This window comes from Cyprinodon tularosa, unplaced genomic scaffold (genome assembly GCF_016077235.1).
Source record: "Cyprinodon tularosa strain WSP-4 unplaced genomic scaffold, ASM1607723v1 ctg136, whole genome shotgun sequence".
NCBI lineage: Eukaryota > Metazoa > Chordata > Actinopteri > Cyprinodontiformes > Cyprinodontidae > Cyprinodon > Cyprinodon tularosa.
This window is the reverse complement of record NW_024038178.1, coordinates 229,253-253,070: the sequence shown is the minus strand read 5'-3', so window position 1 is coordinate 253,070 and position 23,818 is coordinate 229,253. Positions and strand designations below refer to the sequence as shown.

General features: G+C 39.5%; 3 protein-coding genes across 3 annotated transcripts; all 3 read left to right on the top strand.

The window, feature by feature from the left end:
• The first annotated feature begins 262 nt into the window (after window positions 1-262).
• Window positions 263-5,222, top strand: LOC119778612 (ER lumen protein-retaining receptor 2). Its single transcript, XM_038277938.1, has 5 exons — window positions 263-555; window positions 2,923-3,023; window positions 3,188-3,346; window positions 3,686-3,938; window positions 5,026-5,222. The coding sequence occupies exons 1-5, from the start codon at window positions 465-467 to the stop codon at window positions 5,058-5,060; spliced, it is 639 nt and encodes a 212-aa protein (XP_038133866.1). The 5' UTR covers window positions 263-464; the 3' UTR covers window positions 5,061-5,222.
• Window positions 5,223-6,818: 1,596 nt separating this feature from the next.
• Window positions 6,819-14,191, top strand: LOC119778611 (zinc finger protein 184-like). The gene is made up of 7 exons (XM_038277937.1): window positions 6,819-6,974; window positions 9,109-9,317; window positions 9,480-9,581; window positions 10,522-10,617; window positions 10,821-10,931; window positions 11,025-11,148; window positions 12,092-14,191. Exons 1-7 carry the CDS (start codon window positions 6,908-6,910, stop codon window positions 14,032-14,034), a joined length of 2,652 nt encoding a protein of 883 aa, XP_038133865.1. The 5' UTR covers window positions 6,819-6,907; the 3' UTR covers window positions 14,035-14,191.
• A 7,566-nt stretch (window positions 14,192-21,757) lies between these two features.
• LOC119778629 lies at window positions 21,758-23,079 on the top strand. Its single transcript, XM_038277965.1, has 2 exons — window positions 21,758-22,420; window positions 22,491-23,079. The coding sequence occupies exons 1-2, from the start codon at window positions 21,808-21,810 to the stop codon at window positions 22,577-22,579; spliced, it is 702 nt and encodes a 233-aa protein (XP_038133893.1). The 5' UTR covers window positions 21,758-21,807; the 3' UTR covers window positions 22,580-23,079.
• Window positions 23,080-23,818: the final 739 nt, after the last annotated feature.

Below are 23,818 nucleotides of genomic sequence, written 5' to 3'. Positions count from 1 at the left end.
TCTCCTATTTTTTGACTCCTTAACTTTACAAATTACACCGCAAAGATTTACTTTATTTGACCATCCTTGATCATTTCTACACGTATCCTAATGACACGTCAAGTCCAAGAGAGATGAAGTTAGGAGGTGATTGGAAAACTCAGTTAGTTCCCTTTAAACCGGAAGACAGGGTCCTTCTGACCTAAATTATGTAAATTAGACCGGGCGCTCAATTTGATTGGCTGACAGCCCTCCGTTTCTCGCTTTTCATTGGCTGCTTGTGTGTCGGCCACGTCTCCTAGCCACGTCGCTCTCCACTCGCCTTTTTCCCCTCTTTACCCGAGCCAAAACCCCTATTTTTTTACTAGCGTCACGTTTGCTCACACCTTAAACAGGTGGAAGAAGGGGGGTACTGTTTCCGGACAGTAACGGAGTTAATCTAAGAGCTTTCAGATAGGTCGGCTACTGAGGGGGCTTCCTCCAACATGAACATCTTCAGGCTAACCGGCGACCTGTCCCACTTAGCAGCCATCATCATTCTGTTGCTAAAAATATGGAAAACCAGGTCTTGTGCCGGTGAGTACATTTATTTTAATTTGATTTAGACAGCTTAAACATTTCATTAATTTCTATCGTTAAAATAATTGTAGTTTTCAGTCTCCTAGTTAAAGCTTACTTATAGCTCCCAGCTAACGTTAGCTTACTTGCTAATAGTGTTGCAAAGCTCCAGTTTCTGTTTGTAAATCTGTCCTTCCATGCCGACACTTCTACAGTGAAGAGCATTAGAGCACAGGAATGGACGCCTAGAGCAGAATGGGTTGTTATGGTTTGACAGCTGAAGGTGCTTCCTCTAGTGTGTTAGTTTGACACCTAAGGCCCCTTTTTTTAAACTTCACTTATTCACTAACAATGAATGAGCCTCCACGTTCCTCTACAAAGCTCTGTTTGCTCTGTGACGTGGCAGCGGGCCTTCACAGTCAATGCTTGGGTCCACGGTTTGGATGCTGCTGCAGAGGCAATTTGCTGTGTTTCCATATTTTTTTGTTGTTGTTTTGATCAAAGGTTACAGATTGTTTCCCTGCATCTCTGTGTTTTCACTGCTAGTTGCATATGATTCACAACAATGGCTCTTCATCATTGGAAGTCAGTCTTGTTGAAACTCCAGTGACCCAGAAACAAATGCATCACAGTCAAGGTCTAAAAAGTTAGTATTTACTAAAAAAAAAATTTTTTCCTGATATGTTGTCACCTATCTACATATCAGATAATCGTGCTTGTATGATGAATAGTGCCTTTAATATAAAAGTAACTGAAAAAATGACCACAGATTTAATTTTCTTTCATCATTTTTTATTTCTTTTACGGTGTCTTTAGAGATTGTACGCAGAGAATGACATAAAACAGGGCTTGCAAAATCTGTAGGTCAGAAAACCTCACTGCATACTTTAGGTGTTTCACACCTGCAGCTTTAGGTCCCTCTAAATTTAGATCGACCTAAATTTGGTCCTCTTTGGGTCAGTATGAAACTATTGTGGCCTGAAGAGGTGGTAGCTCCAGCCCAACTCTGGTGCGCACTGGTTAATATCTGAAAACAACCGTACTCTGGTGCGATAATATAATATATTGCATAGATAACCTGTGCCAGATGAAGATTTCACGGTGCTTGTTGAGTAGCATTAATCTGTGCCTTCTCCTGAACTGGGCTGAGGTTTGCATTCCTCGTACCCAGAGCATCAGCATCTTATTTTCAAGCACAATCTTTTGCCAATAGTTGTACGTGCAAACCATATAGAAAAATAAAGTTGAGAGCTACTAATAACCGGTGTACCTCAGTCTCCGTAATGGAAGTTTGTTCCATTTATCTCTTGTTACTCTTTCAGTAGCAGTGTTTCTGGATTTCAGCCGGTCGTCATGGAGACATGACACGCTCCATGTACTGCAGTGTTTGGTCCAGAGCGACACTAAATTTGTGTGAAAGCAACTGTAGTAGCTGGAAAAATGAAAAGATTTATTATTTTAACATTTGGAGCCGCACTACTGCGTGCACTAAACATTTGTGAAAACACCCTTAAATTGCCTGCTCTGTTTAATCCTTCATCTGAATGTGGAAAGGATATAGTACTTCTGCAAACCTACCAAAGCATGACTGCTCACCATGGGGACTTTCGATGAGCTCAGATGAGATCATCTTTGAATCTATTGATCTAGTGCGTCTCTGGTTGGTCACTTTTGGAGGAACAGATTCAAGCCAAACCATTTAATGACTGTAGCAGCAAAACGATCAGCCCCAATGGGAAACATGGGGTTGGTAGCACCATGCTGAGGGAATGCTTTTCCTCTGCCTAGACAAGAAAGTTGGTTAGAGTTGTTGGAATAATATGTGGGGCTAAGTGCAGCGTATTTATGACAGAAAAATGGTGAAAGTTCACCTCCCAGCAAGACTCATCCAAATCCAAGATGGCCAAACCTGGATACTATAGAGAATCTGCGGCAAAACTGAACCTCCACTCCTCAAAGATGTTCCCTATCCATTTGAATGGGCAACAAATAGTTTCTGGATCAAATACAACGTTCTTGGTGATTTATCCTTAGAGACTTTCAGCAAATTAGGTTATAAAATTATTCTAATTATAGCTTGTTAAAGCTAATCATGACAAATAAATGAATTCACTCTTTTTCCACTTTTGAATTATGCAGTGCAAAGGGTTAGAACAACTACATCCCCAATATTAAATGAAAATAAATGAAGACTATTGACATTGGTGCTTCATCAGTGAACATCTTCTAGGTGTTAAAATGATTGAATCAGAAGATCTTTTTCTTTTTGTAAAATTAAATGAAAGAGAAGATGACAGGCTTCCTCTAAATCCCGGAATTCATTAACTATTAAAAGAAAGAAGCTCGCCTAACCTCCAGTTTCTGCCCTCTGCTGTCTGCTTGCAGGTATCTCTGGAAAGAGTCAGGTCCTCTTCGCCTTGGTGTTCACCACTCGCTACCTGGACCTGCTCACATCCTTCATCTCCCTTTACAACACCACCATGAAGGTAAATCCCCGCACCATCAGCAATTCCCTCCAGGCAGGAGCACGTAGTGCTGAGGTGTTTCTCCCTCTCTAACTAACACACCTGTGTTTGCTGAAGGATGATCCGTCTCATCCAACCTGTCGTACTGTTTACGTTAAGCTAGCATCCTCACTGTCGTCCTGCAGATCATCTATATCGGGTGTGCTTACGCCACCGTCTACCTGATCTACATGAAGTTCAAGGCGACCTATGATGGCAACCATGACACCTTCAGAGTGGAGTTCCTGGTGGTCCCTGTGGGAGGGCTGGCTTTCTTGGTCAACCATGACTTCTCTCCTCTGGAGGTCAGAGATTTCTACTAATATACTCAGTATTTCTATTCATAATTTTACTTAAACCCAGAGGTGGGTTTATTTTACACATCTGTTGAACATGCTTTTTAGATTTCAAGTTTTTCTTATTTTTGTTTAATAAATGATTTGTTCAAATATTCTATTCTAGTCTTAAAAATACCAGAATTGCTGATGATCTAACTCAGTACTTTAGTAGCCCTTTTTCCAATAAAACATTTATATTTTTGAGTGTTTTTTCGGTAGGCTACTTTTTACTATTACTTGAATAAAAATATGATTAGATGTCAGGTATTTAATCTAAATGGCAGTGGTGTTTTTTTGTCTCCCTAGATCCTGTGGACATTTTCCATCTACCTGGAGTCTGTGGCCATCCTCCCACAGCTCTTCATGATCAGTAAAACAGGAGAGGCGGAGACCATCACCACCCATTACCTGTTCTTTCTAGGCCTCTACAGGGCCCTCTACCTCATCAACTGGATATGGAGGTTCTACTTTGAAGGATTCTTTGATATGATCGCCATTGTGGCCGGAGTGGTGCAGACTATCCTCTACTGCGATTTCTTCTATTTGTATGTAACAAAAGGTGAGAACTTAACATTTTTACAGAAAAGTTTGAATCTTAATTTATTTTAATTGTTCTGCATTAAATATTTAGGGTTCTTACGTGGTCACATGGACGTGATCTGGGAAGGGGGACATGTCCCCTGCACGTTTTAAGGCCAATTTATGCTTCGCATAGCCTCTGCCACCGTCAAATCTGTCTCTGTGCACGACCATGCCCCCCGCACAGAGGTTCTGCATCCTTCTTCGCGCAGCTCAAAAAAATCCTGACAACACACGGTCGCAAACCCACGCAGATCTCAAGCGGAAATGTGCAGACAAAAAGCAGCTGTGATTGGTCCTTGTTATGCCTATCCGGCTGTCTGTGTGGTCGTCCTTTTGGATCCTATGCCGGGGCCCGCCATTTTTAAAAAACAAAGAACAAATACAATGAACAACTACGCCGAAAGGTTTATCGGCCTTTTTGCCAACTCCATTAACAGAACCTTTTCCTCTTCAATGTCTAGCAACTCTAGATCCATCTCTGTGACCGTGATCTCTTGCAGACGAAGATAAACACTCAAGTTCCGCCCAAGTTCTCGTGACCATCTGCAGAAGTTCTCGCGAGTTCTCGAATAGTTTGCGACTAGACCCAAGCCACATTTGATGTGTGCGGTTGCAGAAGTATAGTCTGCCCTTACTGTCCTAAAATAAAAAACTGTAAAACGTGCAGTAAACGGACATTTGTCGTACAATAGGACCTAGTGGAAAACCGCAGCTCAAGCTGAAGCACACTTCCCTGAGTTTAGACCGCCCACAAGCTTCTGATTGGCCTTCTGTCCTCTCTTGTGTGATTGACTGTCACTCCTGAGAAGCTCAATTTACAAACATCTGATGCGCCCAAGAATCGGGTCTATGATTAGACGGTCAAACATCCTGAAGTTAGTTATTTAAAAAAGTGCGCGATCAGATGTACTAATGTAATTTTTTGGCAGATTTCATTGGTTCTGCTTGAGTTTTATAAAACTTTGCTTGTATTTTCTTTCATAGCAGATCAACCAAACCAAAGGCTGTGTTATCGTTCTGATCACTGCTGGCAGCCCTAACCCTTTTGCTCTGTCTGGTTTCAGTACTTAAAGGAAAGAAGCTGAGTCTGCCAGCCTAAGCGCCAAACGGAAGCGTCTCAGCAGATTAGGAGCGAGGAGAGGAGGAAAAGCATGGGACATCTTTGGAGACAAAGATCTAAAAAAAAAATAAAAACGAATAACTACAATGAAACCACGTTCCCTCTCTCCTTCACCTCCTCTTCCTCTCCAGTGTAAGATGCCTGAGACAGAGAGATGCTCTGGAGCTGCTGACGGCCCCTCTCGATTCTGAATTGGTGGACTGCAGATTTCTGTTTGAAGCATCTTGCCTTAACATTTTTTTATTGCTTGGTATAAAAGGGAGAAAAGCAGTTCATGTTTTCTATGTAAGTGTTTAATTGGCAGGTAAGAGGCAAAGATGTAAAATTGCTGAGATTTGGAAATGTCTGTTAATAAAATGGACTTCTTGTACTGGGATAATAAACTTTGTAATATTTACAATGAAAACATGTTTTTCATAAAATAATTTGGAAGATTTGTTGAATCCTTTAAAATGTTAATGTTTTTCCTCCCTCTTTTTAAAGTTTTACATTCCTGATTGTAAAGTTCCTCCTGAAATATAAATGCAATACATCTTAATACTTTGTCCAAAAGAAGAAAAAAAACGAAACAAATCCAAATATGTTTGTTCAGATTTTATCGGAACAGATTTCTGTATTTTAACTCTCCATATTAAAGGCTTATGAAGAGCGAACACAGGAAAGACGTGTAAAAAGAGACCAGTTAACTAATTTCTGTAAATGATTTTTTTTTCACATGCTACTTTCATTAAGCACACCATGTCACGTGTGATTAAACTATATTGCCAAGCTTGTTTATTTCAGAAAGTTTTTTTTTTTTTATGCCAAAAGTCAAGCTTATGTGCTGTATGTGAAGCCTCACTACAGAAAGTTTCCATCTTTTAGATGCTGATGTATTTATTTTTTTTTGTTGCTGATTCCAATAAACAGTCCAGAGAATTTTAAGCATTGTTCATTTTTAAATTGCCTCGAGAAAATATTCACATTCTTGACAGATTTACATTTTATTTTAATCCAAGAGTTTTTGTTTCTGACTGCACATTGTAACCTGGAAAAATAAATTCATTGAAAATGTTTCAGTCTGAGGATGGAAGATAAAAAGGTACAATTTGAACCCATTAGGTTAGGTTAATCATGTGATTCCCAGATTTTAATCATCATAAAATCACTTTTTCTACAGAAAGTTGAACATGTTACTTTTAAGTTTAAAGCAAGTAGTTAAAAGATTTAAGCACCATTTTAGCTAAATAGTTGCTTAAAAAAAGACTGTGTTCACAATCATTCACTTGAGAAGGGTTCATCACATTACATCAGTTTTAGGTTTCAGGATGATCCACTCCTTTGCCACCGGTGCAGAGCTTAATGAACTTTGGAAGCAGATGGGTGCGATTGCATGACATTAAACACTGAAAGAAATATTTTTTTTCCATCCCTACTATGTGATGATCTTAAAATGGTCTAGCATTATGGCAGTATTGAGACCACTAATGCATGTGGAGCCAACAAACTTATCACATTCTCCCAGGTGAGAAAAAGCATTAGTCATGTCTTCCAATGCCAGATATCAGTCATATTAGGCAAGATGATAGAGGTTATTATTTTGAAAAAAAAAAAAAAAAAAACTGTTTTAAATACTGAGCATTTATAGATTTCATATAATTACAAATAAAAAACGTAAACCCTTTAATTTCTCTCTGAGTAGAATTAAAACATTTTCAACAAATATTAACCCCGGAATGATTTATCAAAGCACAAGGCAACACGGACAGATAAAAACGTCGGACAAAGCTGCATTCTAAAAATAACCGAGGGATTTTGTTCAGTATATATGTCTATTTTTTTATTAAATGAAGTATAATTCCAAAAGCAGCATGGAAGATAATATTTCTAAGGAAAGTTTGTGCCACTCTTCGGGTAAGTTACAGCCTGCGTATGCGCAGAAGTTTAGCTAGCAGACGTAGCTTTGCTGCTAGATAATGCTGTAGAATGCTAACTGCTAAAGGTAAAATCTATTTCCGATTTTTTACTGTCTAAATGTGGTCCGAAGCTTTGTGTAATTAGCTTTTTATATTAAGAGAGTCATATAAAAAGCTTTATATTTAGTGTAAAGCGTCCTAATTAAACTTTGACCAGCCTGTTTCAGATTGGGAAATTTCTTAAGCTCTGCTACTGTAAGGTGTAGATGTGAGTATATGTTTATAATTATTTATAAAAAAAATGAAATAAAAAATTTTCATCTTATTTAACAACTAATAGTTACTAGTATTCAGGGCTACCAACATTTCACCAAACCTTGGGGTGAGATTTTAAAATAGTTCGGTCATGAAACCCTCCCAGGGTTAGATGAGTATAGGTGCAGCTACAGGTTGGAGTTTTTTAGAGGATTTAACTGAAACAAAGCAGCAACATGTGGAATTATTATAGCACAGTAAATGTTACTGAGTAAAAATAAGTGTTCTGTAGTTACGTGGAACATTTTTCTCACAATATACATTATTTTCTACATTCTTGTAATGTTTAGAGAATTGAAGTAAAGCAGAAAGGGCCCTACTGAAATACTTGCATCTTAAATATACTTTCAACTACCGGTAACAATTTCACAACTTTGTTCATTATTTATTCTCTGCAGTTCAAGTAAATTAAACAATGGGGAACTAATAAGCTATTACTGGCACTGATTCAGGAACCAGTGCAGTCGAAACCTATGCAAACTACACTGTGTATGAATATTTGGTAATAGGCTGAGGATTAAAAAGCTTCATTCATTATGCTATTAGTTTTTTTTTTTTTTTTGACAAAACAGGTAAACAAGGCTGTAGATTTTATAAAAACTAACCATGACAGGAGACGGCACTTCTCTGGATGTTGCAGTTTGAAAGGTGCGATGGAAATGGACCAAAATAAAGATAAATTAATATGATAAGTAATAATAAAAGAAGAACATCCCTGTGGTTTCTCCTCTATGAATCCAGGATAAACAAATTGTTCTCCACATCCTCTCTGAATGTGGTTGGTCTTTTCTTGGGTGACTGATCTTTTGAAAAATAAAATGCAATGTTATTTTCCTTTTTGTGGACCTCCTATGGGTTTGAGAGGCAAACCTGAAAGCTTTAAGAATTAAAATATTTGTGTTGGTTTAATTACTCCTAAATTCCAATGGGAATTTAGGAAAAACATGGACTATAACTGGGACTTAAAAAAGCACTAGGCAAAGAAAAAACAAACAATTGGATTTTATCCTACAACCAGTCTTCAAATCAATAACTTAAGCTAGCTGCTGTACTTTAAGTCATATTTACTCAAGTACTAGATTGCTTAAAATCTTCAATAATTTTCAAAGAGAATTATCCTAGTCCAGATGAGATTAGATAAAAATGAAAATGACATACCTCTTAACAACTGTCTTTTTCAATATCTGACACAGTTAATAGGATGGAATGCAGACTGGATATGAACCTGGCAAGTCCTCGTGTGTTAGCACTAAGGTTGTATTAAAAACACGGATTGGATTTTGATCACAACGTCTGTCGTTTTTCAGTGTGAGAAATTGGGAATATGGAGTGAGAATGTGTAAAGACACTAAGATGGGTGAGTCTCACCCCCAATGGGTCTTGTGTGAGATTATTCTCCTGTCAATAATCAATAGTTGTTCAAGTTGTTCTAGCCTCTTATTTAACAATAGCATAATTGGGTTGTCCTCGACTCAGTGTCTCAAAGGTGTCAAGGTCCTTCCTGCAGCCGCCAATCCAAAGCATATTATTGCAGAAGTCTTGTTCTTTTAGATGTACTATAACTCTTAGAAAAGCTGTCATTCTTTCTTCTAAAGATAATTTCTCTTGTCAACTATAAGACATAGTTGTCTGGAAGGAGACTATAGTCATTGGAAAAGTCACAAACTGCACTAAACTCTTTGAAGAGCTGGATTCATTAAATAACCACATCACTAGCTCATTTTATTTGTTTGGTATTTTTTGAAAATGCATCCATGTTCTTAATAAAACAGTAAAAAATGATCCTCAGTTTAATTGCAGCATCTGTTCACTTTCAGGTAAACAGATGCTACTTCCCCTCTCCGCTCTTCGTCTCCTGATCCCGCCGCTAAGGCTGGCCTCCGCTGCAGTCTGGCAAACCTTCCAGCAGAAAGTTGTTGCTGACTACGGCATCCTGGAGGAATTTGTGTCGATGGTTACAGAGATCCTTCCTGAGCTACTTACCAGACGGCAGAGAGCCCAGCTCACACTGGGCCTTAGAGCACGGGTAGGCACCTTTTTTTAAGGCATTGCTTAGAAAAGGGCAATAAATAATTGGGCGTTAAAATATAACAGTAATCATCCTGCAGGGGAAAATGTCACAATCACTGTTAATTTCAAAGAGTAAAATAATGTAAGCAATCTGTTGTTATCTTGTTGTTGTTATCAGCTGATCCTAGACTTATGCCAGAGGGAAACTACTCCTGATGCTAAGCTTGTTGAGCCACAGTTGGACAGGATGGAAACGCTCATCAGGTCATGGCTCGAGGAGGTGACTAAAGCTCTTTCACATAATTTCTGTCATTATTTACATGATCTTGTGAGGTAGGTACACGTTTAACATTGATAAAACATCTCAGAGTATAGTTAAAACCTGTAACCAACAGGAACTCACCAGGGGATAGTACAGAACTACAGTGAGTGTGGCATAATTCTAAAACAAGACCACATAACATGTTAGCAGATTGTATTATGCATGCACCTTTTCTTGTACTTTAATCCCAGACTGCATTTTGACAGCCTATTTTAGGATTACAACTAGGGCTGAAATCATTAATCGGATTAATCGATTATTGAAATAATCGTCAACTAATTTAGTAATCGATTAATCCTTAACTAGAGTATAGAGACTCTAAAAAAACCTTTAACTGACTGAGCGAACCACTTATAGCAGCAATTATACCAAGATTGTAAAAATATATAAACATTTTCCATTTAAGATATCAAAAAAATGCCTGTTAATAGGCTCTATCCAGAACTGCACAGGTATTTTAAATTTAAAAAAAAAAGTATTTTTTAATGAATCTTCAGCTATCCGATTATAAATTGATTAATCGAAAAAAATAATCAAGGGATGAATCGATTTGAAAAATAATCGTTTGTTGCAGCCCTAATTACAACACAATGCTGAGACAAATAAAGGGCAGTTCCCTGTGACACAACGCTTAAGAAAGTGCCTGAACTAATAGACACCAGCCCTTTGGTGCTGCAATCCCAGATGTATTCCCTGACGTCACACGTTGTCCATAATCTAACTAACATGACTTGTATTTTTTGTATAAAAAAAAAGGAATCTCTACTGGTAGATTATAGTTGCATGTTTATTAAACTGCTTCCTGAAAGGGAATTATTTCTTTCATTCATTCGTTGTTCTTCATTTCCCAGTAAATAGCTTTTATTAATTTGTGGGATGTATCATGCTTGTCTTTCAGACTGCTGGTTCAACTCTAGAAGTGTCTCATCTAGACTTTGTTAATCTAGTTAAGAAGTTGCTGGAAAGCCCTGATGAGAGGGAACACTTCTTTCAGGTTAGTGTTTATGTTTTTTTTTTATGACTCTATGCTGTGATCACTATCGTTTCAGTAGTCTATTAAATAATCCATTAAGGCCTATTAAATACAGCCATCTACTGTTTATAGCAAGCAGTGTTAGAATTTTTAATTCATAAGGAAATGTGTTTACTCCTCTGTCTTTGTTTTTGAATAATATATATATATTTTCTAATTTTCAGAGGGTTTTCCATGAAGATTTCGGTGCAACATATGATGAAGCCATTCATGCACTGATGTGGCTGTTTTTGTCAAGACTTGAAAATGTCCTTCCTGTTCATACCTTCCATCAGGTATTTATTAAGGAATCCCTATTTTTGTATGATCTTTATTTAATTTTTTATTAAGAATGACCATCTAATCTTTACTTTTTTAATTATTTGCAGGTTTCATCCATGTTCGGGGAGGTTTCCTCTGTGTTAGCCGAATGTGTGCAGTCTGTGTCTCAGTGCAACGAGCTTAAACTCCTTCTGGAATATCATGAGGACCTTAGCCAGCTGGATAACAATGGTTAGTCAATAATCAGAGGCCTAAGAAAAGATGTATTACTGATAAATGTAAAACTATTACATAACCTAAGTCTCTTCTGGGCTTTGCCACAGCCTGACCCAATGCGAAGCAATATGTGCCATTCTGGTCGTTAAATTAGGACTGCTACTTGGGTGAACACCTCTAAGTTGTCTTCAGGGTGGTTTGCATTGTTTGTTGGGAGACTAGAAACTGATTTAGAGCAATTCTGTTTACAGGATGCAGAATACCTGGATGGTGATTCTGAATTGGACTTTTAATTCAATTCAGTTTGTTTATATAGCCCCATGTCATCTCAAGGCACTTTACAGAGACAAGTCAACCAGATCATCCAGTCAGATTGATTCAAAGTTTTCTATCTAAGGAAAACCAGTTGATTGCATCGACTCATTGACTTGAAAGCAATCCCTCACACTAAGCATGCTTGTAGCGACAGAGGAGAGGAAAAACTCCATTTTAACAGGAGGAAACTTCCTGCAGAACCAGGCTCAGTGTGAGTGACCATCTGCCGAGGCTGACTGGGGTTCAAGGAGACAGAAGCAGACATAAAAAAGAAGCACAAAAAGAAGGACAGAAGTCACTAGACTGAAAAACAGTTCGAGCTCCAACATCTATGAACATAGGCGTTGATGGCAGCAGCACAGCTAATATTTCTCTCCAGGATGGTGTCGCAGCCAAACAGGAACAGAACAGATGAAGATACTAACTATAAGTTTTATTAAAAAGGAAATTAAGCATACCCTTAAAAGTAGACGGGGTGTCTGTCTCATGGAATAAATATGTGGAATATACAGGAAGTGAATGATTTGTGGATCACTGTATGTATGTTTTGGTCTTTACATTGTTACTAACCTTGATCCTTGATTAAGTTTATCTTTATTTATTTATTCTATTCAGTTGTTCATCTTTTTCTTCTCTTTCCCAGATATTTCTCTTGATGGTACCTGCATCATCTCTGCCCTCAAACTTCCTCATCCAGAAACAGGCAAGCCTTTAGAAAGACAAGACAAAATCAGTATTTCTGAAGATTTTCCATCCTGTCCATCACCTGTGGGAGTAGACACTGTAGTTGATGGATCACAGATAAATCCTGCTGCAGCTTCAGGTCCATTAATAGAATCAACTGATTTAACCCTTAAGGAAAGTACAACACAAATTATAAAGAATGTGGATGACGTCCTAGGTCAAGGGAAGGCTTTGTCTCGTGTTCTAAAGAAGCGTAAAGTTGCGATAAAAGAAGTTGAGAAACCTGCCTCCACAAATTCTCGACCTGTGAGGGCCAACAGGGGTCTGTTAATGAAGAAGATTCTTGAGGAGGAGAAAAAGGAGCTACAGGATGAGACCCAGCCGGCTAAAACCCCTCCTTCCAGGAAAATTTTGCAGTTGAGCAAAACTACCAATACAGTGTCTGATAGGAAAGATTCTAAAAGCACCGACAAATTGTCTTTACAAAAGCCTCCTGCAGCCACATGCAGTGAGGATGATTCCTGGTCTTACTACTCAGAGGACTCTCGGCAAGACGATCCCAGTTTCAGTGAGGCAGATTCCTGGTCTTACTACTCAGACGATCGTTCTTCGTTTGCAGAGCATATCAGCAGTGCCGATGAAAGCGATTCAGTTTCTAGCTGCTCTAATAATGACGCCTCTAAAAATACATTAGCTCCAACCCAAAAGCCCAAATGCTCCAATACGAAAGCCAACACTCTGAAGAAGACTCGTAATTTCCTGTGTTTTATCTGCAAACAGCAGGTAAACAAAAAGCTAAATGCTCACATAAAAAGCCACTTTCCCAACAATGACTACGCTTGCCCTCAGTGCAACACCAAGTTTCAACTCCTCTCCTCGCTGGAGAGGCACTTGAAAAAGACCTGCTTCGAGTACAACCTAAAGAACGTAGATCCCGACAAGCCGGAGGAAACTCAGGACCTTTTCAGCTGCGACAAATGCAGAGATACATTTCAGTACAAGGTGTCCTTGCAGAAGCACATGCTGACCCACCATGAGCTGTACTGCACTGTGTGCCGGACGGTCCTGCGAGACGCTGCGACTTTAGCCCGCCACAAAACCGCCCACACTCCGTTTCAGTGCACTCGCTGTGACCAGACCTTCACAATTTTCAAGCGCTTGGTTGGGCATTATGAAATCAGCCACCAAATCGGCAGGCCCTTTAAATGCAATCACTGTCCAAAGATTTCACCTAAGCTCAACGCTTTAATCCGCCACGAATGGCAGCACACGGGTCGTCTGCCCTTTCAGTGTGCGCAGTGCAGCTTGAAGTTCAAATCCTTCTCATACCTGGTGTCCCATGAGAAGGTCCACAAGCAGGAGAAACCGTGCTTGTGCTCCGACTGTGGCAGGACTTTCAACCACAGATCCAACCTGTACCGACACCAAAGACTCATTCACAGTGCTTCTAGAAATGAGAAGCGATATACCTGTTCCCAGTGCGACAAGAGCTTCAAAGAAAAGTCGTCCCTGAAAGTTCATCAGAAGACCAAACACTTACATCAGCTGTTCCGCAAACAGTGCCCCTTCTGTGGGAAGATGGTGGCTCCGTCAACTTTGGCAAGGCACAAAGTGATGCATACGGGGCAGAGTCCCTTTAAATGCATCGCCCCTGAATGCGGCCGCAGCTTCCGAACGGCTTCTGAGCTGAAAAGGCACGTCCTTCTACACCACACCGATGAGCGTCCTTACAGATGTGATGTCTGTGGAAAGGGCTTTGTACGACTCTGCGATCTCAACGCACACGCAAAAATCCACTCCAAAGAGAGGCCATTTGTTTGCCACATCTGTGGGAAGGCTTTCCTCAAGTCTTTTAGCATGCTGAGACATAAAAGGCTTCTACACCCATCTGTGGCAGATTAGTGACATTGAAGAAACCCTCAGTGGATTGGAGACATTTGTGTATTCAGCCACTGGAATAGACTGGAAGAACCTTAAAAATTAAAATTCTAAATTTTTTTCTTCTCCTTTTTATATCAGTAGAAAACTTGTAAAACTAATAAAGCAATGAAGGACTGTCTGGTTTGTTCTGTTTTTCTTTTTCTTTTTTTATTTTACTCTTGTGCTTTTACTGTCAAAATACGTGATAAAAAATTGCAGATTTAGAATCTGAAAGAATTCAATTTATAGAGGTTAAAATATAGGAATGACCAAACATAAATGTTTTCATAAGTTTCCTAGAGAAACAGTTGTCTAACCTGGATCTTGTTAATACAATTCAGCTTTAAACTCCTTACTTTCTTTGCTTTTTCAGATGTTGGCAAAATTATATATATTATTTATATATCCCAAAATATATATCTATGTGGGCTGGATATCCAAATTTCATAAGAAAAATGAATATAGAGAGACACTTTTACCATTTTCACTGTACGTTTGAGTTAGAATTCGCATTAATTATGACAGTTGTTATTCTGTTGTATTATTATTATTATTTTTTTAGCCCCAAAGAGACTTTACCCTACATCTCGCCAAATGACCACCAGCCCCTCGTTGGACAAGCAGTTAATCACCGTCTGATAGCTGACTGGAAACCCAGAAATCCATACGAGGTCAAGAGGTTTTTCAAATATAAGAAAACGAACACAATTCCAAAAGATTTGAAGAAAATCTCCTACAGACGTCCTAAACCTCTGGCATTTCAGTGATACCGGCATTTAGCTTATTCAACCTACGGTATATGGGGTATATGCGGTGAAAAATATTAAATTGAATTTGCCTATGTTTTGTTGATATTAATATTGTTTCAGATGAGTTTAGTAATCTGCCCCAGCTTTTGTCATCATAGTTGGAGTTTAAGTCCAATTCCCATTTCAATTTTTTCGAGTACTTGTCATATGCTGGTGAATCGTAAAAAACAATTTTGTAAACACAAGAAATAAGTCCTTTTGTAGTGGTACGTTTGGAATCTAATAAAGATGATTCAAGCAGGGTTTCCTCTGGTTTATTAGGAAATATCTCCAATGTTTGACTCTTAATCCAGTATCTGATCTGCCTATGCAAGTCATAAAATTCAGATAATTGACCGAAGCTGGCAAAGACATTATTGGTATAAAGATTGCCAACTGTTCTGCCTTTTCTGACCCAGGTTTGTAGTATACCATCTGCTATAGGCTGAGGAATGCTGGGGTTATCTTCAAGTGGTGTGTTAATCAACAATTGTATGTTTAGGTTTAAAAGAGTGTGTAACTGAAGCCATGCATTGTAGGCAGCTAAGATTAAATTATTTGATGTAATTGTAGAGAGCTGCTTTTTTGAACCGAAGAAATGGATGATTGCCAGTGTCATGGATTTCAGTTTTTGTTTTTTCGAGACCCACCTTGCATCATTGCTATTTGAATAAATCCACATCCATAGTGTACGAGACTGGGAAGCTAGGTAATACATTCTGAATTTTGGAAGATTGAATCCGTTCTGTAAAAGTTTACAAAAAACCATCCACTGTACTTGGTTTTCAAGGTTTGAAGACGTTTCGCTCCCTCTCCAGGAAGCCTCTTCTAAACTTTTACAGAATGACTATGACCTGGATGACTGAGAATCTTCATCAGCAAGATTGAATCCGCCTTTAGTATAGGGAGCCTGTAAAGAAATAAGTTTAACTCATGGGACCTTCTTTCACCATAAAAATCGAGATATTGCTTGATCCAAACCTTTAAAAAAAATATTGGGACTTTTAAGGGGACACATTGGAATAAGTAAATAAATTTAGGTAGTATAGTAATTTTGATTGAGTTAACTCTGCCAATCAAAGATAGTGGGAGATCCATACATCCATCCAGCTCTGCTTTGGTTTTATTAATTAATGAAGTATAATTATTTCGGTAAATTTGATCATATGAGTAACTAATATTAATACCAAGGTGTGTAAAACCATTAATGCACCATTTAAATGAACCTGGTAGCAGTGTCTCCTGTTCTGTCGTATTAAGTGGAAATGCTTATTTCATATAAATGTTTTATTTGGTTTAACATTTGGTTTTTGGATATATTGTTCTGCAACATTTCAAATACCTTATATATTTTATATTTGGAGGTAAAACGTTTACCCTACTCTTATTCTAGTTTTTATTCTATCTAAGCGGCTATTCCTTCATAAGAAAAATAGGTCATTCAACAGGTCGCCAAAATGTAAGAAAGTACTGAATATTATGAGGTGTGTGATGGCCAAATCCATGGCCACACTCTGAAGCTGAAAAAAGATGGGGGGCCCAGGGCTCAGCAAATTTGGATGCTGATTGGACTGCACCACTGGTCCTTGCTGGCGGGGGAATGTGTAGTTTCCTTCTTTAGATGAGTTTTTGCATTTAGGTGAATATTGGTATTTGGACTTTAATGGTTTTGATTTTCATTTTGTGAGTCTTTAGTTTAGTCAAACTTAGCTGTACTGTTATTTGTTTTGTTTGTAATTGTATTCTGTTTAGTTACCCCTATTGTGTCTAAATTGGTCTGATCAGCCAGTATATATACCCCTGTCTGTCATTTCTTTGTAGGTCAGTTATGTTTGTTTGTACAGCCAGTTTGTTTACATTTTTGCCTGAGTTCAGTTTTGTTTCTTTGACCTCTTTTATGAGCTCAGTTTATCTTTTGTCATCTATTTTTTGGGTTAAAATAAAAAACCCTATTTTTCTAATTAATATCCTGTGACTCCTCCTGTTTTTTTAACTCGGTCCATCACATGTGGTGTCAGAAGTGAGGATTTTGGGTTGAGGAGCCAGGATTTTTTTTCTGTTTTTTTTTTTTTTTTTGTGTGAGCAATTTTTCCCCCACCAACAAACTTTTTGAGCCATGCAGAACGGTCTGCGCCCAAGAAAAGGAAATAAGGTGGAGACCAAAGAGGCTTCCCAGCAATCAGAGAGAGAGGAAATGGAAGGAGGAGCTTCAGCAGCAGCAGCTGAAGCCACTGATGAGGAGGAGCCCAGAGAGCCAACTCTGCATGATATTGCTGGGATTCTTCAGGCTTTCATGGGACAACAGGAAGTTCGGGAGAAAAAGCAGAGAGAAGTTTCTGCACAACAAGAACAGCGCTTTAGGAGCTTGCAACATCAGTTTTGGCTTTTGCAGATGGAAATACAGGCCAGGACAACCCCGCCCCCTGAGCCCACATCAACTGATCCACCACCTGTTACAACTCAAATTGATCAGATTCAAACAACATCTCAACCTGCAAGAGTTAGAGCAAGTAAAATGTATTAAATTTCTAGGATTATGGTTTGATGATAAACTAAAATGGAATGTACATATCCAGAAAGTTGTTGATAAAAGTAAGAAAATCTTAAATATTTTGAGATGTTTGGCTGGAAATGATTGGGGAGCAGATAGGCAATCTTTGAAACAGGTTTATACAGGTATGATAAGAGCTAACATAGATTTTGGTTGTATTGTTTACGGTTCAGCAGCAAAAGCACATTTGGTTAAAACTAAGGTAATACAACTCAATGCTTAAGATTGGGGTTCTGGAGCGTTTAAAAACCACACCAAGAGCAGCAATGAAGTAGAGATGGGAGAAATGCCATTAGAATTAAGAAGATTAAAGGGTTTGGAATTAAATTATTGGTTAAATTTGCAGAGCAATAATTCAGATCATCCAGCTATGGAAATTTTAAAACCATGTTGGAAAAAAGAAACAAAAGATATGGGGTCTTGGATGGACAATTGAAAATAAAATAAAAGAATTTTAACTGAATAATCTGGAAATTAGTCATCCCAACACCAACATCATAATACCGCCATGGATTTTTACCAGAAGCAACAGTAGATAGACAATCATGGAAAAGAAGCAGGATAAATCTTTCATCAATGATAGTAGTTCAGTACAGGTACATTTAAACAATTACTATCAGAATATTCAAATCTATTACAAAATGCATCAAAGATAACTGAAAAGTATGAATACGCGTTTGTGCTTAAGTAGTTACCAGGGGAATTCTTACCATAAAAATCGAGATATGCTTGATCCAAACCTTAAAAAAAATATTGGACTTTTAGGGGACACGATTGGAATAAGTAAATAATTAGGAGTATAGTAATTTGATGAGTTAACTCTGCCAATCAAAGATAGTGGGAGATCCATAATCATCCAGCTGCTTGGTTTTATTAATTAATGAAGTATAATTATTTCGGTAAATTGATCATATGTAGTAACTATATTAATACAAGTGTGTAAAACATTAAGCACATTTAAATGAACTGGTAGCAGTGTCTGTTCTGTGTATTAAGTGGAAATGCTTATTTCATATAAATTTTTATTTGTTTAACATATTGGTTTTTGGATATATTGTTCTGCAACTTTCAAATCCTTATATATTTTATATTGGAGGTAAATGACGTTTGACCCTATCTTATTATAGTTTTATCTATCTAAGGGCTATTCTTCAAAAACAATTAGGTCATTCAACAGGTCGCCAAAACTGTAAGAAAGTACTGAATATTATGAGGTGTGTGATGGCTAATCATGGCACACACTGAAGCTGAAAAAGATGGGGGCAGGCTCAGCAAATTGGATGTGATTGAGACATACACCAGGTCCTTGCTGGCGGGGGAATGTGTTTATAAAATTCTTTAGATGAGTTTTTGCATTTAGGGAATATGGTATTTGACTTAATGGTTTGATTTTATTTGTGAGTTTTAAGTTAGGTCAAACTTAGCTGTACTGTTATTTGTTTTGTTGTAATATGATCTGTTTAGTTACCTATTGTTTAAATTGGTCTGATACAGCAGTATATAAACCTGTCTGTCATTTATTTGTAGGTCAGATATGTTTGTTGTACAGCCAGTTTGTTTACATTTTTGCCTAGTTCAGTTTTGTTTACTTTGACCTCTTTTAATGAGCTCAGTTTATCTTTGTATCTATTTTTTGGTTAAAATAAAAAACCTATTTTTCTAATAAATATTGTGATCCTCTGTTTTTTAACTGTCATAATGTGGTGTCAGAGTGAGGATTTTGGTTGAGGAGCAGGATTTTTTTTTTTTTTTTTTTTTTTTTTGTGAGCAATTTTTCCCCACCAACAAACTTTTTGAGCATGCAGAACGTCTGCGCAAGAAAAGGAAATAAGTGGAGACAAGAGGTTCAGCAATCAGAGGAGAGGAAAGAAGGAGGCTTCAGCAGCATGCAGTGAAGCTGATGAGGAGAGCTCAGAAGCCAACTCTGATGAATATTTTGCTGGGGATTGTTAGGCTTTATGGAGTAAACTAGGAAGTTCGGAGAAAAAGCAGAGAGCAAGTTTACTGCACAACAAGAACCAGGCTTTAGGAGCTCCAACCATCAGTTTTGGCTGTTATGCTAGATGGAAATTACAGTCCGTGACAACCCGCCCCTGAGCCCACATCAACTGACACACCTGTTACAACTCAATGATAGATTCAAAAACATCTCAACCTGAGGATTCAGCTTTCAGCTCAACAGGTCAGTCTGTGCACCTTCCTCATCCTAAATTGGAAAAATTGACTGCTGAAGATGATGTTGAGCACTTTCTGACCACATTTGAGAGAATTGCAGCTGCTTATCGTTGGCCACAATCGGACTGGGTTTTCCATCTCATTCCTCTTCTGACGGGTAAGGCTCGCTGTGCCTATGTTAACATGGATGTGGATGATTCCCTGGAATATGGAAAGGTAAAAGCTGCCATTTTACAAAAATATGATATAAATCCAGAAACTTACCGACAAAGATTTCGCTGCCTTGATGTTCTTGATGAGAGTCCAAAAGAATTATATTCAAGGCTGAAAGAACTTTATGAGAAGTGGGTTCAGCCTAAAGATAAAACTGTGAAACAAGTTGGTGAACTGATTATTCTGGAACAATTTTTGAGAATGTTGTGTCCTGAGCTTCAGGTTTGGATCAAGGAGCACGATCCGAAGTCTGCTGCAGAAGCTGCTACTCTCGCTGACGTGTTTGTGGCTGCCAGAAGTAGGAGTCAGCCATGGAGCAACAGTGCATGGAGAGCTGCCAAAGATTCACGTCGGTTACCACCTTATCAGCCTCATCAGAAGCTAGCAAAGGGTGGGGGTAAGCCTTTTTTAGGAGAAAACCAGCCTTCTAAGGCAGGAAAAAGGCCTCCAGTGTGTTACCTCTGTGGACAAGAAGGTCACACCAAACCCATGTGCCCTAAGAATCAGAGTAAGCTAACTCAAGTGTGTTTTGTGCCTCATCAGAATGTGGATGTTAAACTTGAAATAAAGCAGTCAAGTAAAATCATTACAGTGAAGATTGCTGGGCATGAAATAAATGCTTTAATAGATACTGGCAGCACACAGACTCTAGTGCACAAGAACCATGTACCAACTAATTGTATATGCCCTTCTGAAACGATAGCAGTTCGCTGTGTACATGGTGATGAGAAATCATACCCCACTGCTGATATGTTTGTTGAGGTGCAGGGAGCTCCCTATCTGTTGAAGGTTGGGGTAGCTGATAACCTACCCTATCCTGTAGTTTTGGGGGAGGATCTGCCTGTCATCTATGACTTATTGAGGGATGTGCAGAGCTGTAACGTGGCTGTAACCAGAGCCCAAGCTAAAAATCAAGATGAGCATTTTGCAACACTTAGTGCTTTACCTTTTTTCGAGGCTGAGTTGCAGACGGAACCTGGGAAGTCTCGGAAGCCACGCAGTCAAAGAAGGCGTGAGAAATTTCAACATGCATTGGGTGAGACTTCAGTTGAAGTGGCTCCAGATATGCCACTGGGTTTTTCAATACCCACAAACATCAGACAAATGCAGCAGAATGATCCAACTTTATTTGCCCTGTTGCTGAAGGCTAGGAGGGAGGCCTCTGTAGGATCTGACACAAATAAAGAGCAGTATATACTGCAAGATGGCATTTTATATCATCAACATGGCCAGTTTAAGCAGTTAGTTGTCCCTAAGGAGGCTCGTGAAACAGTGCTGACTTTGGGACACTCTATTCCCTGGGCTGGCCACCTTGGGAAGTATAAGACCACTGCTCGCATCAAGCGATATTTTTTCTGGCCTGGTTTAAGATCAGATGTTGCTTTATTTTGCAGAAGCTGCCCTGAGTGTCAGAAAACCTCAATGAGAGTCCCTAGCAAAGCACCACTTCAACCCCTTCCCATTATTGGTACACCCTTTCTACGCCTTGGGATGGATGTAGTGGGCCCGGTGGAAAAAAGTAAATCTGGAAATCGCTTCATGCTTGTCATCACAGACTATGCAACAAGATATCCTGAAGTTTTTCCACTAAAGACTGTTAAAGCAAAACATGTGGCTTCCTCACTGGTTCAATTTTTCTCAAGGGTTGGATTTCCACAGGAGATTTTAACCGATCAGGGCACTAACTTTATGTCCACACTCTTGAAACAGGTCTATAAGCTGTTGGGCATCAGGAGCATGAGGACAACACCATACCACCCACAGACGGATGGCCTGACAGAGCGCTTTAACCAAACTCTCAAACAAATGCTACGTAAGTTTGTGAATGATACAGGCTCTGATTGGGACCAGTGGTTGCCATACCTCCTTTTTGCCTACAGGGAGGTTCCTCAGGCTTCCACTGGTTTCTCCCCATTTGAGCTCCTCTATGGTCATGATGTGAGGGGCCCTCTGACCCTGCTAAGAGATGCATGGGAGGGAGATCAGAGTAAAGAGGATCCAGTCAACATTATTTCATTTGTTCTCCATATGAGGGATAAACTGCAGCAAATGAGTGAGTTGGCTCAGAGTCACATGGCAGCTGCTCAGAAACACCAAAAGGTTTGGTTTGACAAGAAAGCTCGCCACAGAAGTTTTGCTCCTGGCCAGAAGGTTTTGGTAATGTTGCCAACTTCTGACAGCAAGTTGCTAGCAAAATGGCAGGGACCCTTTGAAGTACTGAGGAAAACTGGACCTACTACCTATCAAGTCTCTACACCAGGTCTCCAGCGAGGGAGTCGAGTGCTCCATGTTAACCTTCTCAAGGAGTGGGTTCCAAGGAAGGAGAATGAAACTGAGGTGTTGCTTATTCACAGAGTGGAGGAGGAGGAAGAAGTTAATGACTATTTGCCCTCAGTAACATCCTCTGTGCTGGACCTAAGCCATCTCACCAGCGAGCAACAGTCTCAGGTAACACCTCTTATTACTTCTGACATATTTCAAGAGTGTCCAGGTCGCACCACTCTGGTGGAGCACAGCATTGTTTTAAAACCAGATGCTGCCATAAAGCGTATGAGTTACAGGATACCCGAACGCTTCCGGGTGGAGCTGAAGGAGGAGATGGACCTCATGCTGTCTCTAGGAATCATCCAACCTTCAACAAGTGAGTGGTGCAACCCTGTTGTGTTGGTTCCGAAAAAGGATGGCAAAATAAGATTTTGCATTGACTTCAGGTACCTCAACTCTATATCAAAATTTGACTCTTACCCAATGCCACGTATTGATGACCTCATTGAGCACCTGGGGGCAGCAAGATACTTAACAACTATTGATCTGTCTAAGGGGTACTGGCAGGTGCCTCTCACTAAACAGTCCCAGGAGCTGACAGCGTTTCGCACCCCCTGGGGATTGTTCGAGTTCACAGTCCTGCCATTCGGTCTCCATGGGGCCCCAGCAACATTTCAAAGACTAATGGATCAGGTACTCTCTGGGCTCTCAGCATTCACCTGTGCATACCTTGATGATGTTGTGGTTTTCAGTGCAACTTGGGAAGAGCATGTTCACCATCTAAAGGAGGTCCTGGATCGGCTGCGTTTAGCAGGCCTTACCATCAATCCAGCAAAGTGTGCTCTTGCCAGGACAGAAATACAGTACTTGGGGTACACCATTGGAGGTGGTACTCTGAAACCTCAAGTTGATAAAATCAATGCGATAGCATCCTGTCCGCTCCCACAAACCAGGAAACAGCTGCGGTCTTTTCTTGGCATGGCTGCATTCTACCACAGATTCATTCCTAATTTTTCAGCTAGAGCAGCATTCCTAACAGACAGGACGGGCTCCAGAAGTCCCACTAAAATTCAGTGGACAGCAGAGGCTATTGCAGCATTTAAGGACATTAGCCAATCTCTGAGTAAGAATCCAGTTTTGCACTCACCTGATTTTGCAAAAGACTTTGTGTTGCAGACTGATGCTTCTGAAAGAGGCCTTGGGGCAGTGCTTCTGCAGGGACCACCGGAGGACCAACATCCAGTTGCCTACATCAGCCGCAAGCTGCTGCCAAGAGAGGGGCGCTATGCAACCGTGGAGAAGGAAGCCTTGGCTATTAAATGGGCCCTTGACTCATTCAAATATTATTTGCTAGGAAGAGAATTCACACTTCAGACTGATCACAGAGCCCTCCAGTGGCTGGAAAGAATGAAGGACACTAATGGGAGAATCACCAGATGGTACCTTGCTATGCAGCCATTTCGGTTTAAGGTTCACTACATCCCCGGCAAGGACAACACCACTGCTGATTACCTTTCTCGGAGCCAGAGGGAAGATCAGGAAGTGGGGGAGTGTGTGATGGCCAAATCCATGGCCACACTCTGAAGCTGACAAAAGATGGGGGGGCCAGGGCTCAGCAAATTTGGATGCTGATTGGACTGCACCACTGGTCCTTGCTGGCGGGGGAATGTGTAGTTTCCTTCTTTAGATGAGTTTTTGCATTTAGGTGAATATTGGTATTTGGACTTTAATGGTTTTGATTTTCATTTTGTGAGTCTTTAGTTTAGTCAAACTT